At 37.2% G+C, this 18,276-nt stretch overlaps 1 protein-coding gene across 1 annotated transcript in view; it reads right to left on the reverse strand.

The window, feature by feature from the left end:
- Positions 1 to 11,882: 11,882 nt before the first annotated feature.
- MMRN1 (multimerin 1) overlaps positions 11,883 to 18,276 on the reverse strand; it is a 60,675-nt gene continuing 54,281 nt past the window's right edge. Inside the window, exons 7-8 of the mRNA XM_047799275.1 lie at positions 13,997 to 14,149; positions 11,883 to 12,735 (exon numbers count right to left, since the gene is read on the reverse strand). Coding sequence (XP_047655231.1) covers positions 12,314 to 12,735; positions 13,997 to 14,149 — 575 coding nt within the window. The 3' untranslated portion in view covers positions 11,883 to 12,313. The remainder of the gene's footprint in view (positions 12,736 to 13,996; positions 14,150 to 18,276) is intronic.

Consider the following 18,276-nt stretch of genomic DNA (forward strand, 5'->3'; position numbering starts at 1 on the left):
GGCATATCTCTGTTTAAAGTAATTTAAGTTACTTTCTTAGACAACGTGATACATTTGTACACTCTTGAAACATGTCCTTATGAACACTTTATTCAAATATTTATTTTTGAGTCAAGCAGTCAGTAAGCAAATATTAAATAGATGTCAACTATATGTTAGCTATTGGGCTAGTCTTTGTGGATATTGCAAACAAGAAAAAACAATATTAATTCTCTGTAAAACAACTGCAGTAAATATAAGAAATATGTGAATATTGAAGATTTCAGATTCTGGGATTTTTTTTTCCCTCTTATACTAGGTATGTCTGAATGTAGATACCCACCACCAGTGTTTCTTTATAATGGAAAACAGCACATATAGGGTTTCAGAAATCATTTCTTTTTTAAAATTTGGGTCGTTTGCAAAATAGGTTTAATTATTCAGAAAGGTCTATAAATTATCCTTTATTCAAAATGTCTATAATTTTAATCATGTTATTTTAGTTGTAATAGGTTGTAAATTTGCAATAAAATAACAAGGGAGGCTGTAACAGATGTTCTGTCAGCACATGTGATTTCATCTGAGACAATCAAGCATTCATCATGCTTAATCTTCGTCAATTGAAATGTACTGATTTTCAATAATTTGAGCTCTGTACATTCAAAAGGCTTCTGATACTTAGGAAGAAATTTTTCTGACTGGGACATTTTTTTGTATAGTAGCTAATACACCGTAAGGATTGCTTTATCTCTTGTTGCAAATCATTTCATTTAGTTGTGTATTATTTTCATATTACTTGATTATAAAGGTGGCTATATTCAGCCTTTTTTTCCCCCCAGTCATTCCACATGTTTCTTTGCAGAAGACAAATAGTTCACCTAAATAAGTAAAATCTATGCTTTAACTGGATGCAATCGAACTGGATGTAAATAATGATGTTAAATTATTTCTTTGAAATATACCCCCCAGATGGCAGTTTAATTCATTTAAATATAGAATCCTATTAAACAACACATTCGTAGTGATACTTTCAAAAAGAAAATGCAGCTTAGGCCCTGCCTATGAAATAAATTTCATTGAAAATATAATGTTTCCTAAAGAGTGTTTTGGATTGTTCTTGGACCTTAGAGAAACACAGGGCAACATACAAAATACAAAAAAAGGAACAGCAGGATTTTCTAATCTGTACATTCTTTAAATGATGGTTTATGGACATGTGTGTAAGAAATGAAGATTAGGAAGGAAAAATCCGGACAAGGGACAGAGCAAAAGAGAGAGTGAAAGTGAAAGAAGAGGGCAAAAAAGTAAATAGAGAAAACAGAGGTGGTTAGAAAACCAAGAGAAGGGGAAGAAAAGGAAGAGGAAAAAGAAGAGGAGGAGGAAGAGGCAGAAGGCAAAGGAAAAGGAAAGAGAAAACGGGAGCTGCAAGAGGAAAGGCAGAACCATCAAAGTTCAAGACCAGAGCATTTCCTGTCACTCCCAAGGCCAGACATTCTGGGGCTCCTGCAGAGCACCAAGCTGCTAGGAAGGGGAAGGTGCTCTCCTGCCTTGAGGCTGGCTTTCCTGGAAACGGAGTGGATGCAGCTGGAGAAATGAATGAAAGCTCCTGCCACTGGGTCCTGGGGAGAGGCAATTAGGTCTTGGCTAGTTCTCAGGTACTGCAAAGGCCATTTGTCTGCTCCTGGACCGGTCTTGGTTGCTGGGTAAATGCCCACAGTTTGAGAGGCTCCTGAGCAAAGGTGGGGAGTTACTGAGAAACACAGGGAGGCTGAATCTAGAAGTCAAAGTAAGTAAAGTAGCAACACATTGAACAGACTTACCCTTATTTCTTTGCTTTTTCCAACAAAAGAATTGGAAAATAACATACCTTCTAGAATATCCTTCCATTCACTCTGAAAAAAAAAATCATTTTAATCACGAATGATGTCATAAAATACTTCAGGAAGGGAAAATCAGAAGGAAGTGCCTCTGATATCTGTTCTGATATTTTTACAAAGGACTTCCTTTCCCAAACCCCACCCCCACCATTATTTCTTTATATACTATATTTATTTGATTCTCTCCTTTCCTAAAAGAGATGCAGGCCAAAATCCATGAAATTTTACATTAGGTGGAAATTTATTTTCTTCTATCTTTCAAGAGCCATTTATTTGGGAGAGAGAGAAGTGCACACTGTGACAACTTATTTTCTGATCGATATTTATACAGAACATACTTTATATTAAAAGAAATTGAAATTAAATGCAGATGAATTTTAAAGCCATTACTCTAATTTAAAAAAATGATGGCATTTTCTTTGCTTTTATAGTTCAGAAACTTTACAAGTTTTATTTTATTTTTTAATTTTTATTTATTTTATTTATTTGTTTATTTTTTGTCTCTGCCATTTCTTGGGCCGCTCCCTCGGCATATGGAGGTTCCCAGGCTAGGGGTCGAATCGAATCGGAGCTGTAGCCACTGGCCTACGCCAGAGCTACAGCAACGCGGGATCCGAGTCGAATCTGCAACTACACCACAGCTCACAGCAATGCCAGATCCTTAACCCACTGAGCAAGGCCAGGGATCGAACCTGCAACCTCATGGTTTCTAGTCGGATTCGTTGACCACTGGGCCACGACAGGAACTCCTATACAAATTTTAAATACATTTGCTAATTTCCTGCATTTATTCAGCAGCAGTGCTTGTGTAGACACTTGGCAATTCCATTACTGGAGCATAAACTTCATTTATTGAAAATGTACCCATTTTATCCACTCCATGCCTTTTGTTTTAACGTGCAGACCTGGCTCACTGGACTTCAAAGAGTATGCTGGAGTTCCCGTCGTGGCGCAGTGGTTAATGAATCCGACTAGGAACCATGAGGTTGCGGGTTCGGTCCCTGCCCTTGCTCAGTGGGTTAAGGATCCAGCCGTGAGCTGTGGTGTAGGTTGCAGACGCGGCTCAGATCCCGCGTTGCTGTGGCTCTGGCGTAGGCTGGCGGCTACAGCTCCAATTGGACCCCTAGCCTGGGAACCTCCATATGCCGCGGGAGCGGTCCAAGAAATGGCAAAAAAAAAGACAAAAAAAAAGAGTATGCTGAATAATCATGTTATACCAGAAAATCTTGGAATTCCACTCAATGAAAATTGGTGGGACTGCTAAGTTTTTCTCTTGTTGAACATATTGGCAAGTTTCAAGAAACAAAAGGGGAAATAAGAGAACACAATCATAAAGAATTTTTGGAATGAGGAAGTCATCCTTGACCCTTTTCTCCCTAATTTGTGAAGCTAGTGTTCCATCACTCAGAATAGTGTTCCACAAAGTCCAGAGGACAATGTCAAAATCTTTTCAAGACAAAGTTACAGGTTTTCAAAATGACGCTGGAGTAGAAACATTCACAACAGGGTCGTACCCTTTCTCTGCCAGGTTTTTTTTCTTTTTTGAGACAGAGTGGAAAACATCGACCAGGTTAAACTGATTTGCCTTTTTAAAGCGGTTGTGGATTAATCACACTGAAACAACTGTTAAAAACATTGATCAGCTTAAACGGGTTTTTCCTCCTTGAATAGTTGAGTAATCAAACCTTGACTTACTTTACATACATAGCACTGGGCATGTGCAAGATGGGAAACTGTGACTCCAGGAAAACCCCAGAACCAAGGCTCTTCAGTCTGCAGATTTCGAAGAATAGACATGTTGCTGCCAGAGCCCTTTAAGAAGCAAGACGTCCACAATGTGGAAAATCTGGCTTCCAGCAGCACCAGGAGCTTAGATGGACTGATTTGAGGCCAGCCAATCAGCTTTCAAGTTTAACGTTCCCCTAACCCCTTACATTTCACTCTGAAGCCTAGAGCAGGAAGACAGATTTGAGCCCTGCTACCTGTCTCCTTGCTGGTGGACATGGAAACAACAGCTCTTTTCTCAAAAGCCAGTGCCATCGTCCCCACTTCAGTGTGCACAAGACAGCAAGTCCTTCTGGGGTGACAGTGCCTTCTAGGCTCAGAGGTAAGTGGATAAAATGGTACCAGTTTCTTCCATCTCAGATGGTCTTCCTTCCTCCATGCTATCCAGTCCTGGGTTTGACGATACTCTCTCTCAACCCCAACCAATTCGCCTCTAGTTTTTTTTCTCCTCCTCTCTTTTTCCACCCTCTTCCTTTCACAGACATTCTCCCCCTCATTTCTGTTTTGGTATTTCTTCTTGTTCTTCTTCCTGTCTCCCTACATTTTCTGTGACCTGCCAGAAGCAAGAGGAAAAGAAAATAGGAGCTTTTTTTCTGTCTGGTTGGTGGTGCTTTTGATTTTATGGTTGTAAGGGGAAAATGACATAACTTTTTAAACGGTAGTGATATGAAGGAGATTGGTAACTTGGTGTGATGTGTACGTCAAAAAGAGAGGGGCGGTTCAAATTCTGCATAACGACTTGCTGGTGAAAGTGGTTGTTCTCCCTGAGGTGGTAGCTATTTTTCCCTCTTGCAAAAAAGTTTTCTCCCAAGGTCATTTGCCAAGATTATTTTTCCATTTGTGTGAAGGAGACATAGCTCGTTGGCAAAACTGGGCATGTATGTAGCTGTTTTGTTATAGCCCAGAATGAAAATATGTTAAGAAAAATTGGTGCCTTCATCATCAGCCTAAAACGTCTAAGAAAGGTAACAACATTAGCCAAATATAGAGGTCACATTTTAATTCTCTACATAACAAAAAAGAAAATCAGCAATTATATATAGAATGAGTAAAAACAAGGTCCTGCTATATAGCACAGGGAATAATATTCAATATCCTATAATAAACCATAATGGAAAAGAATATGAAAATGTATATATATGTATAACTGAAGCATTTTGTGGTATGGCAGCAATTAACACTATATTGTAAATCCACTATACTTGAATTAAATTTTTAAAAATTGGGGCTAATTTGGGGATTGATAATCGCAAATTTGAATATTCATTATTTTTGTCTCATTAAGGTAAATGAATGTTACTGGAAAATTGTCTGAATTAGTAAAATCTAAGTAATAAATTTAAGACATTTAATAATTTCTAGTTCCTCCAATGTTCTGTGTGCTTACTGATCTTAGTGATCTTCTCCTAGCTGAAGTGCCAAGAACTTTCTTTTTTTTTTTTTTTTGCTTTTTAGCCAACCAGCCACACCCCTGGCATATGGAGGTTCCCAGGCTAGGGGTCAAATGGGAGCTACAGCTGCCAGCCTACACCACAGCCACAGCAACACAACCAAAAACTTGATTGATGGGCACATGGTACCTGACATCTTGAAGTTCTAAGATGTTCTATAGGCATCTTAGTTTTCAGAATACACTACAGAATCAGTTTTCAGATAACAATGTGGTTCCAGTAATATTTACAATACATTCCTTAAATCTAAAAAGATGGGTTTCTTCGTTACAGCCAAGTATGACTTTAGAGTGTATCGGTTGTTGTTTATGGTAATGGTGTTGTCCCTTTCTCAAAGATGTTCGACTTTGAGTGTGCCACAAAGGTTGGGAGAAACCAAAATGAGACAGAAAGGCCGTATTGTTTATTGCTTCCATCCATTTCATGGGGTAGAGTTCGCAGTTTGCTGTTCATACAGAGTTGTGACAGGCTAAAACCCACCAATGACCTGTCAAGTTTGCCGACCATTTAATGGAAATAGAATTCATGTTTATGAAACAGAATCATGATACAGAAACTTTTTTTTTTTCCTCTTTTTGTCTTTGTTGTTGTTGTTGTTGTTGCTATTTCTTGGGCCGCTCCCGCGGCACATGGAGGTTCCCAGGCGAGGGGTCGAATCGGAGCTGTAGCCACCAGCCTACGCCAGAGCCACAGCAACTCGGGATCCGAGCCGCATCTGCAACCTACACCACAGCTCACGGCAACGCCGGATCGTTAACCCACTGAGCAAGGGCAGGGACCGAACCCGCAACCTCATGGTTCCTAGTCGGATTCGTTAACCACTGCGCCACGACGGGAACTCCATATACAGAAACTTTTTATTCTTTTCTTTTCTTTTCTTTTTAGGACTGCATTTGAGGCATGTGAAAGTTCCCAGGCTAGAGGTCGAAATGGAGCTGCAGCTGCCGGCCTACACTACAGCCACACCAGATCCCAGCCAAGGCTGCAACCTACACAGCAGCTCTCCACAATGCTGGATCCTTAACCCACTGAGCAAGGCTAGGAATGGAACCCACATCCTCATGGATACTTGTCAGGTTCATTACTGCTGAGCCACATTGGGAAATCCATGATTCAAAAGCTTAATGAGAAGCTTCAGAAAGGGCAAAGAGAGTCACATTAGAAAGAGATGTCATCTCTGGAGAGTTTTTTAAACTTAACCTATAGAATAATTTCCACACTATTGACCTGTTTCCTCAGCGAGATTCAAGAGATCTAAGCCTCTTCATTAAAGAGCATGTATGCAATGCTGGGTTAGGGAATCCAGTGCAGAAAGGAATTGAAAGAGGGTTTGAGACTGTGGGAGGCATCTCTGCAGTCTTCGGTGAGCCCAAGATCACTCTGGGACAAATCATGAAAATGAGCACATATGAGTATGGCTAGGAAATTAGGATAAGACAAGCATATGCTCTTGACACATTGGACGTGTAAAAAGCAACTATCTTTGTTAAAGTTAAATATTTTTCCTATCATATTATTATTCGTCTAGCTGCCTCAAATGATTTTTGAAAATTAACAGGTAGTACACATAAATGTATTTTTCTCCATATGTTTTCTGGCAAAAATTGTCATCCTTAATTTAAAAATTTCATATAAAGGAGGAAATAGGTATGTGTCCTCTTTATACAGATTATGCTCGATTAAATGCTTTGGTGGGGATGGTGGTGACAGCTAAGATTACTGAGGGAAAGTAAGTGACCAAAATTTTTTAGAAACTCTCTGTAATTGTCTGTTTCGTGGTGAGAAGAATCCGGTGAATCCATGTCTTCTCTAGTGGCTAATAAAGTCATCACAGTAGAGTAGCGTTTGTAAGAACACCGAGCTCTCGGGTTGTGTCATGTAGTGTTTTAGAGTTGATTAGAGTGTTAGAGTTGTTAGAGTTGATTTAGTGTTGTGTCAATTTCTGACGTACAGCATAGTGACCCAGTCATATATACTTTTTCTCATACTATCTCGCATCATGTTCTATCCCAAGAGATGCGATATAGTTCTCTATGCTGTACAGTAGGACCTCGTTGCTTATCCATTCTAAATGTAAGAATTTGCATGCACCAGCTCCAAACTCCCCCATCCATGCCTCTTCCATCCCCCTTGGCAACCACAGGTCTGTCCTGTGTCTGTGAGTCTCTTTCTGTTTTGTAAATTGGCTCATTTATGCCATATTTTAGTTTCCACATTTTTACCCTGAGCACTATTTGTTTGATATAGTATTTGTTTGACTCTGAAAGATAGGAAATTCAATATTTGAATCCAGATTTTTGGATGTAGATTTAAATACAATGAAAATACATTGAGGAGTTCCTGTTGTGGCACAGCAGAAACGAATCTGACTAGGAACCATGAGGCTGAGGGTTCAATCCCTGGCCTTGCCCAGTGGGTTAAGGATCTAGCATTGCTGTGAGCTGTGGTGTAGGTTGCAGACACAGCTCGGATCCAGAGTTGCTGTGGCTATGGTATAGGCTGGCAAATGCAGCTCTGATTCGACCCCTAGCCTGGGAACTGCCATATGCCACAGGTGCAGCCCTAAAAAGCAATAAATAAATACGTAAAATAAATAAAATAAATTTAAAAAAAAAAGGAGTTCCTGTCGTGGCGCAGTGGTTAACGAATCCGACTAGGAACCATGAGGTTGCGGGTTCGATCCCGCAGCTGCAGCTCCGATTCGACCCCTAGCCTGGGAACCTCCATATGCCCTGGGAGTGGCCCTAGGAAAGGCAAAAAGACAAAAAAAATAAAGTAACCCTGTCTTTAAAAAAATAAAAAAAAAAAAAACCCCACTTACTCCAAGGTTGTGGTTGTGCAGCATTTTCACTGTAATCTTCAATGAACGTGATATAAGTATTTGAATCTAATAGGAAATCATGTTATAACCAGGATCTGCTACAGACTGATATTTTTAAAATGTGGGACTCACATTTAAAATATCTAAAATATCACTACATTTGACACTTGGCACCTGGGAAATGTTCGGACTAAAGCCTCAGCTTCGACATTTCATAAGGCAACCCATGACTAAATGCACAGAAACTCCAAATTTGGACTTTTTCCAGAGTTGGGGACTGTTTAATTAGAGAAATGAGCACTACTTTGTTGTTGGTTTTCTCCAAACACAAGCTCGCAGAGCTCACTGAAGATTCTCCCTGAACTGTGCTTAAAAACTCGCCGGAGAGAGTGCTTTATAAAGCTCCTCGGCGTATTGACGAAACCAAACCCGGTTTGTAACTGGGGCAGCAAACGCTTCCGCCTTCATCAGGGAAGATCAACCTAACTAAGTGTTCGGTCCTAGAAGGACAGGCTGTCATTTCTGCTCTCCCGGGTCCCACACGTGCTTTCACGTGGCAACCAGGACAGGCAACCAGTTTTGAATAAGAAGAATTTCATTATATTAAATATTACCCTTGATGAGGATAAACATTATTACTCAACCAGTTTTGCTTTTTTTTGTTTTTTGTTTTGTCTTTTCAGGGCCGCTCTGGAGGCATATGGAGGTTCCCAGGCTAGGGGTCTAATCAGAACTATAGCCGCCGGCCTACACCACAGCCACAGCGACACCAGGTCGGAGCCGCATCTGCAACCTGCACCACAGCTCACTGCAATGCTGGATCCTTAACCCACTGAGTGAGGCCAGGGATCAAATCTGCAACCTCATGGTTCCTAGTTGGATTCGTCTCCACTGTGCCACAATGGCAATTCCTCATTCAGTTTCTAGAGTGAAAAATTTGAGAGTAATAAACCACAGCATTTTTTTTTAAAGGTACCAATTTGTCAAAAGCCATTTTCTACAGACTTGAGTGAAAAGTTCATGATCAAAATGTTTTTATATGTATAATATGCATAATTCTTATATACATTATAAAAATATGTGTATATTAACATTAGATAAATGAAAACCTTATATTTAATATATCCAATGGAATGTATATATAATATATACTAAATGTAAATAACATATATAACCTGAACTTCTACAAATTAGAAATTCATTCAACGCAGTAAGTTTATATTTTGAAACAGATGACCAACATCAAAAAATCCCCTTTGGAGTTCCCATCGTGGCGCAGTGGTTAACGAATCCGACTAGGAACCATGAGGTTGCGGGTTCGGTCCCTGCCCTTGCTCAGTGGGTTAACGATCCGGCGTTGCTGTGAGCTGTGGTGTAGGTTGCAGACGCGGCTCAGATCCAGCGTTGCTGTGGCTCTGGTGTAGGCTGGTGGCTACAGCTCCGATTCGACCCCTAGCCTGGGAACCTCCATATGCCGCAAGGGTGGCCCAAGAAAATGGCAAAAAGACAAAATAAATAAATAAATAAATAAATAAATAAATCCCCTTTAAGAGGATTAAGTAAACTAGTCAATGGAAAATCAGTATGGCTTAATATTTAGCATTTTTTAATGCCCAGATGATATTAGCCCATTCTTCCAAAATGAAAGTCTGGTAAAAGAGTAAGAAAGTGCAAGTTAGGTACACTTGGCTTTGACAATGAAGTTTCTTAATTCCTGGAGTGATCGAAGAAGAAGTAATGGAAGTTTGGTCAGAGGGGCAAGAAACAGAGGGGCTGGTTGTTAAAGATACTTTTCCCATCCTTACAGAGCTGCTCATGATTTGGTAGTAAATCCCAGAATGACTCTGAATAATGTATTTCAAAAGCAATATCTGTACTGATTTACTTGATATTTATCTCTACATTATTTAAATAGATGATTTATCCTTCCTGTCACTAAGTAGGTGTTTATTAAAAAATTGATGAATGAATGGGTATGAAATTGTCATCGGCAATTAGGGTCTTAGTATACTTCTGGAGTTTGCCGGACAGGAAGGTTTGGTGAGAAGGAGGCGCTCTGGGATTCGTTCTACAAAACAATATCCATTAAAGTTGGCTGGGTCCATAGGAAAAATCAAGAAAATCCTGCTATTGTATTTTTCTCTACATGCATAAGTTTGATCATGACAGTTAGAAATGCGTTACTAAGTTGTCCTATATTATGTTTGGTGGGGGGCTTCTTTAAAAAGAGCCAAACAGGGTCATAGCAAATTAGAAGTGGGTATGGTGCCTTTTGGCTATAGGTAGCAATTTGTCATTTAACTGTATATTTCCACAAATACATATAAAAATAAAGACTATTAATAATTAACATTCCAAACACCAAAGTAACACTTAATTCTAAATGTTCTAAGCTACCTAATTACAAAATCAAGAATTAAATTGCACATGGCATTGACAAATATTGCCCAGTGATTTACCTCCTTCTGTACTTGATGTTAAAGAAAAGGCATATGTTGAAATCATTGCTGTCTGTGAAGGCACATCCACCTTGGTGCTACACAAGACATTCTGACTGGCAGTTCTCACCTCATACTTACCTGCAGGGTGGTCCAGGGTTCACTAGGCTGCAGTTTTCAATCTTCTACAGGTTATCATGTGGTTAATGTGTATGGTGGTGTGTTCATTCCTTTTTATTGATGGGCAGTCCTCTGCTGTATGGATATGCCAGAGTTGGCTTAACTAGTCATCTATTGCTGTGCATATGGGTAGAACCTAGTTTTTGCCTGTTAGAAAGAAAGTTACTCTGAATGTTTGTGTACAACTGTGTATGGATATATGCTTTCAAGTGTCAGCCAATCTGAAAAATTTTCAAGTTTCTGCTATAAGGAGATACTATTTTCACATTCAAGAGGGACGATATTAAAAAACCATGAGTTTCGATGCATATATTTGGGAAGTAATGAGTAATCTTTCACTGGAGCAAAACAGGTCTGGGGACTGGTACGAGTCTATTCAAGGGTAATATGATAGAACTTGAGCAAAATTAAAATATATGCTTATCCTTTGTCCCTGAAATTCACACCATTTGCTGAACTCCTGGAAAAATTACGTACCCACTACATCCCTCTGTTTCTCATCAGTGTAAGGGGGAAAATTATGCATAATACATGTCTTATATGGTTAATTTGTTATTCATAGGATTATAGTAAGCCTTAGTGAAATTAATTCATGAAAAACATTTGCCATACCCAAAACTTTTTACTTATTGCTTTTATAATAATGTATGGGAATCTATTCTTCAGAAACACCATGTTAAATATAAGGAATGTCTGTTTAAGTGTGCTCACTATAAAACACTGCTCTAATGAAACTGGAGATAATCTCAATGACATTCATGAGGAATTATTGGGTCAATTATGGTCCATCTCTAGGGGGTAAGAGAGAGGAAGGATGGATGTGGGTGCTGTAGAAGAATGGCTGATTCTAAATCCTGCCTCAGTCCATCCTAATTGCGAAGCTTGGTCCATTCCGTAAGCTATCTCCATTTCTTCAACTATTAAAAATGATGATACTAACACTTGCCTTATAAAATGAGACATTACAAATCAGTTGCTGAGAAGAGAACCAGGGCAGAGGGAATAGCCAATAAATCATCGCAATACCATGGAATATCATCTACCTCTCATAAGGATACAGGCAGGTCTGCATATGTTGCCATAGGATACTCATGAGAGAAGTTTTATTTTCCCCCTGTAGTTATTATATGAGGGATGCAGGTAAAAGATCCACTTCTATATCTTTAGACTTGGGTGTAAATGTTCAATTTTGTGTCAATCATTTATTCTCTGCTTATAGGAAGGGAACAGTATTTAATCAGATTTCAAGTTTCTGGCTCAACCTTAAAAATTTTGATTACAAACAGAAAATGTAATGTATAAAATTGATCAACTCAACAGGGAAGAATAAAAGTCAAAGTTTAAAAAGCACTTCTTGGTGTTTGAGTACTTTATTTTAACTCGAACTTAAACACATTTATATACACAGGGAATAACAGAAGTTAAATGTTCTATTGGAAAGACTACTGTGATTGGCAATACGGAGCAATTGTCATTGTATAATATTCCTTTATAGTGACATGCCTTAAGATGAAAAACAAAACTAGGAATGGTATGTGAACAAATGCATCTTGTTTTCTATGCTACTCAGTCTCTCTAGGAGCAAGAACTCCTTTATATACAGGTTATCCAAAAGATATTCAAATAATTTTCTAAAATAAACTTGAAACAGTCTTCCTCAGATTTAAAAAGTTAGTTTTCATTCATGTGGAAAAACCAAAAACAGAGCAGATGTGCATGCAAAGATAAATAAAAACACTGGCTGTTTCTCAGTAAAGGTGACAGTCTGTCTTTCATGCTAATTTACGTACGATATAACAAATAACCACTAAATGTAGTAGCAGGGGGAAATTTGGCGGGAATTGTTCCTTTTACAAGGCGCAACCACACTTCCTGCCCATAATTTAATTCCAATAAGGCATCCCCAGTCAAAACTCTATTGCAGTATATTTCCCTGTTAATATTTTCAGACTCGAATGCGAGCTTGTCTACTCCATCCACCACTAAAAATCCAGAGAGATGAGCACTAAATGACTCAATGGTATACTTAAAAACATATACCCCAAGATAGGGAATTCTGAATTTTCCAGTACTTGGAGTATATGAGGCTCCATAGTTGACATCCAAGTTATTAAACAGGATAGGACCGGGTGTAGTCATTCCATAAGTATGAGATGCAAAAAATGCCACCATTGGTGCATATCTGTAAGAGCCTTTTGAAAAATCTGTTAACAGGAAAAAAAAAAAAATGGAGTTAATTTTCATGTTCTGATCTTGTTCTGTTTACATCTTTATCATTTTATCTTGTTTACAGAAAGGGTTAGCATAGGATAAAAGGTCATTCACAGGCTTAACAAGGTCATATGTGTGTGGATCCCTGCCTCTTTTTTTGCCTGAACTACCTAAAATCCTTTAGCCTCTCTGAGACTCAGTTTCTCCAGAATGACAGAGAATAGAATGACAATAACACCAGACACCTTCCTCATAGAAACACCTCAAAGATTAATTTGCATATTTCTTTGATCTTTCCAGAGATGAAGGAATTCAAAGCACTCCATGGTTATTATGGTATGCCTGAATGTTTTAAAGCCTCTTGCAGGAATTAAAGCTGACATGATGTACAAACAATTTTTCCAGTACCTTGTCAAACAGTTGCTAGAGGCTAAAATGGAAACCCAGTGAAATCATATGCACTGCAGACTGGTAGACAAAAGCAATCTTTGTAATGAATGGCAAATCAACTTACAAAGGCTGAGATTTAAAAACAGACTTAAAGTTACTCTATTATGCAGCATATTAAAAGCCTGATTTGAAATATATTTTTGTCATTTTAAAGAGAATATATTTCAAGCGCTGGCGCACTTTTTATTGCATAAAAATCAGAAATGGTGCAACTTGAAGTAAATCTAATGCAACTAATACTATGAAAGTAAATGGATAAAAATATCTTGTTCTACTCAATACATCTGAGCGTGTCCTGAGAGCCCTCTGCAAGTCAAAGTGGCACTATGAACTTGACCTTCATAGAAGCCATGATACTGTGCACCCACTAAAGCTTCACTTAAAGGATCAAATCTGATATGAATCAAGATATATTCTTTAACAAGTTGTTCAAGGGCAAAAAGTTTATAATAGTTGGATGTACATATATATATATACATATATATATATATATATATGTATATATAGTCGATGCACAAGAAAAAAATAAGATGGGGGAATTTTCAATAAACTGCCTATATTATGCCAACACTGAAAATTTCAAGTAGTGTATATCAAATGAGTTTACCTGACAAAAATACATTTCCACTTGTAAATCCTGTATGTTATTCAGTAAGTTTCAGAAGTAAAAGGAATTAACCCTCAAGTGAGTCCAGATTAAGAAGGTCTAAGTATTCATTCGTAAATATTTGTAAAAAAAAAAAAAAAAAAAAAGGTTTATGTCTGTGACATTGAACAAATTCAAGGATGTATGTACTTTCTTACCTGGAGCTAAAGCATTTTCCTCCACCAGCTTGACGGTACAATTGTCACCAGTAAAAGGATGTCGACACGCACAGATAAAGCTAGTTCTTCCGTTGATACATGTGCCCCCATTCTGGCATGGGGACTTGCTGCAGTCTGAATACTCCTCTGTCACTGAAAAAGAATCAAGATAAAGGAGGGTAAAAGTGACCTATTTTCCTGTTGATCACAAATCATAGTTTGCACCAGAGTGGGAAAAACACTGCATTAGAAATAAGTGAAGTGTGTTATGGGACACACCAATGTAGTTATGGGACTTCCTGCAAGTCCCTGAACCCTTAAACTTGCTGAGCTTCTTCTGAAGCCTGTTCCTGCTTCTATCAAGTGGGGATAATTCTGTGATCCATTTCATTTATTGGTGTTAAATATTCAGATTTTGGTCAACTTAACTGGACACACAATCACGTATATTTGGAACATACATGATAAAGGAATATTTTAAATCATTAGAAGAAAAAGAATTTTATTCAATAAATGTTGCTAAGCTAATTGCAGAACCAGAAAAACCTTCCACATGTACAAAAATACAAAATGTGGGGAAAAAATGATTGTTTTAGAAAGCTCCCTTTGTTTTAGAAAGCTCCCTTAAAGAAAACAAAAACAAAGAAAACTCAGAAAGCATAAAAGAAAAATCCTGACATTCGACCACGTAAGAAAACTTATTTGCCATGAAAGAAGCCACCTATTAACCAAACTTCAGAGATAAGTGACAGATTGAGAAAAGATTTTTAATACATACAACAATCTAAAGACTAATATTGGTAACAAATGAAAAGTTCTGACCAGTCCAAAAGAAAAAGAATGTGAAGTGTAAAAATAGTGAAAATGAGTATAAAATAGGAGCTGGCAGATCAGTGAACAAAAAAACATAAAGGCTTATGAAAATTTTTAAAACTTATTCAACCTCACTACTAATTCAGGAATAGTAAATTTCCACCACCAATATTTTATGTCAAGTGGCAACATTTAAAAAGAAAAAGAGTCCTGCAGTATGAAGGAAAATGGGCATTTTCAAACAGTGCTGGTTGGAGCTTATACTGTTGGAATTTTTGTATAGGCCAGTTTGACCATATTTACCAGAATTAAAAAGGCTCATTTTTCTTTGAGCCAGAAATTTCTCCTGGCAGAATATATATTCTAGACACACTTCCTTAGGTATACAGAGACAACTGTTCAAGACAGTCTTTTATGATATCATTTGCATTAGTGAAAAATTGTAGGACACCTAAATGACCATTGATGGGGGAACTTGTTAAATGAATTACAGTATCTTTTCACCAAGGAATATTCGACAGCAGTAAAAGAATAAGATAGATCCTTAACATATTTGATTCGCTGGAGATGCCAAGTTTCAGTTAACATATTTGAAAAAGAATAACTTCATTTATTTAGAAAACTTCAAATTATGAATATGGTTATAAATATACATAATTAGGTAAATGAAGACAAAAGGCTGGAATACATTACTGCAACATAGTTACCACTATGGGGCCACCTTGTGGAAACAGTGTAAATAGTTTATAATTCACTCATTTCAAATCATGGTCCTTGATGATTTTTAAATTTAGGGTTATTTAACATTTATCTCAAGTGAGATATGTAAATATTTAAATTCATATTTTACTTCATATTTAAATAATTCAAATTCATACAAAATGTGACCAAACTGCATGCCTGTATCATTAGAATTAATTTTTGGAAGTATAGTTGATTTACAATGTTATATTGTTAGTTTTAGGAGTACAACATAATGGTTCGATATGTTTATAAATCTTACTTCATTTAAAGTTATAAAACATGGGCTATATTCCTATTTTGATAAAAATGTTTAACAGATCAATGTCAAGACCAGAGCCTTAAAACAGACAACTACAGATTGATTGGCACTGAGTTGTCAATTGACGCTATTTGTATTTCATTACGTAATTAGCAACAAATCTACTTTTGTATATCATCTGACTCATATTTTTCTACTTTATTACTAAAATGTTAAAAAATGGTTAGGCACCTTTATCAGTTCCTACATACATATTTGTGCTGAATAGGCAATTTGTTCTTGAATTAACAACAAAAATTAGACTCCAGTATAGTTTCATTTTCTCTTTCGACCTCTTTTCTCATCCCTTTCAATAGAATGAATCATGTAAATTCTCTTAATTATTTTCTGATGCTCTAAAGTTCTGTTCACTTTATCGTACCGCACTGTAAATTGCTCACTTGTCCTTATTTCTAAATAGAATGTGAGCTTTTGTGAGTCAGGGCTCAGGTCTTCTATTGCTCAAATTTTGTGTAACTATTGAACAGTGCCTGACATACAGAAGTGCTGAATTATCTTTTTAGAGGTGAATAAACAAATCACTAGAAGACTGAGTATTGACCAAATTCTTAATCTAATACTCAACCCTGTTTCTCACAGTTTCTCAAAGATCAGGTAGATCTTGATGCTTTGATGCCATTGGCATGTTTTTTTAGAGACATGGAATTATTTCAAGCAAACGTTCCAAAACCTCTCTCCTACCATGGGCTTCAATAACCTCTTAAACTCCTTCCAGTCCATTTATATTCTTTGATGGCAATCAGTACAATTAGTTAAGTTTTGCCAGATAAGTTCTGCCAACTCAACATCCCACTATCTTGTGCAAATAGCATAACTAATCTTTTAATATTCATTGCCCTGCTCTGAACATGACTAAAATTCTTTTGCTAATGTCTTAGAATGTTTCATAAGTCTCAATTTGTTCTGGTCTTTGCTTTCTGTGCCCTAATATGTGCTCAAGTCACACAGTTACACTTTTCTATTAATCCTACTTCCATATTTCATAAATGCTTGTGTTAAATTTGAACTGATTGATGAGCTTCCTACATTTGCACAATATTCTATCTTTGCCAATACTTACCATTCTTTATTTTAATTACTTGTTTAATCTATAGACTCAATGAGAAGATGGGTTGTGTTGAACTTAGCACTCTGTGCCCTCAGTCTTTCTCAGCCCTCATTCATCGCTTACTCAATAGGTGTTTGAAGAATAAAATGAAGGGGTACTTTATGCTGATATCTTCTTCTATTTTCTTTCCTTCCTTCTTCTTTTTTATTTCTTTGCTTTTTGAGATTCCAACACTCTCTAACACACCTGTGGCATATGGAAGTTCCCAGGCTAGGGGTTGAATCAGAGCTGTAGCTGCTGGCCTACATCACAGCCACAGCAATGCCAGATCCAAGCCATGTCTTTGGCCTACATCACAGCTCCTGACAACACCAGATCCCTGACCCACTGAGCAAGGCCAGGGATTGAACCCTCATCCTCATGGATACTAGTTGGATTCATTTCTGCTGTGCCACAATGGGAACTCCCCTTCTATTTTCATTTATAGCATATATGTTTTATTTAATATCATTTTTACTTTATTTAAAATATTTCTAATTTTAATTTTTAATACTTAGTTCTACTTTAGCACCAGGATTTTATTTTTTAAAATGTCCTCATTTAAACAGTAACATTGCAGAAGGCAGATAACTTTGATCCCAACTTAGGGTAGAATGGAGTTTCTAATTGGTGAGCAAGGGGACCTATCACGGCCTCTGGGCGAGTTTTTTCATACACAGAGGAAAGCATTATACAAATCCACTAATATCTGCTCTAGTACCATGCCCACACAATATTATAACTTTTCTTTATCTTTCATCCTGATTCCAACACTCTCTAACGTGTTCTCACCCACATACATTTGGAGACATTAATTTCTGTGCTATTCTATAGCATTACTTATAAAAATTATTTCTATCAAATAAGACATCCTTCCATTGCTCTAAAAATACTTCATATGCCCCTTTCCAACACCTTCTAGACAAGTTATTAGTTGTTTATATTAAATTCTCAATTGCTCTAATCACTCATATTCGATTCTTTGGTGTATAGATGAAAGGAACTATTGTTTCCAACCATCTCTACTACCTTCCCTTCAAATGATCAGTTTGTATTTTTGTTCTTTTATAATCACATCTGTTCTTGACATTGTTTCTGAGATCTTTTTTCTCAATACTTCAGGTATAATTTAAAGCTCATTTAATTATATCAGCAATCTTTACCAAATATATTAGCCCTATCCCAACTAGTTTACTTTAACCCTTGTCATTAAACTATTTTCATTTATCTTAAGCCATAGCCCAGGAAGTTTAATGTTCTTAGAAACTGTCATCTGTTTTTGCCTTTTTCTTTCGAGTCATAATTTTGAATCAAAAG

Source organism: Phacochoerus africanus, chromosome 10 (genome assembly GCF_016906955.1).
Source record: "Phacochoerus africanus isolate WHEZ1 chromosome 10, ROS_Pafr_v1, whole genome shotgun sequence".
Classification (NCBI taxonomy): Eukaryota; Metazoa; Chordata; class Mammalia; order Artiodactyla; family Suidae; genus Phacochoerus; species Phacochoerus africanus.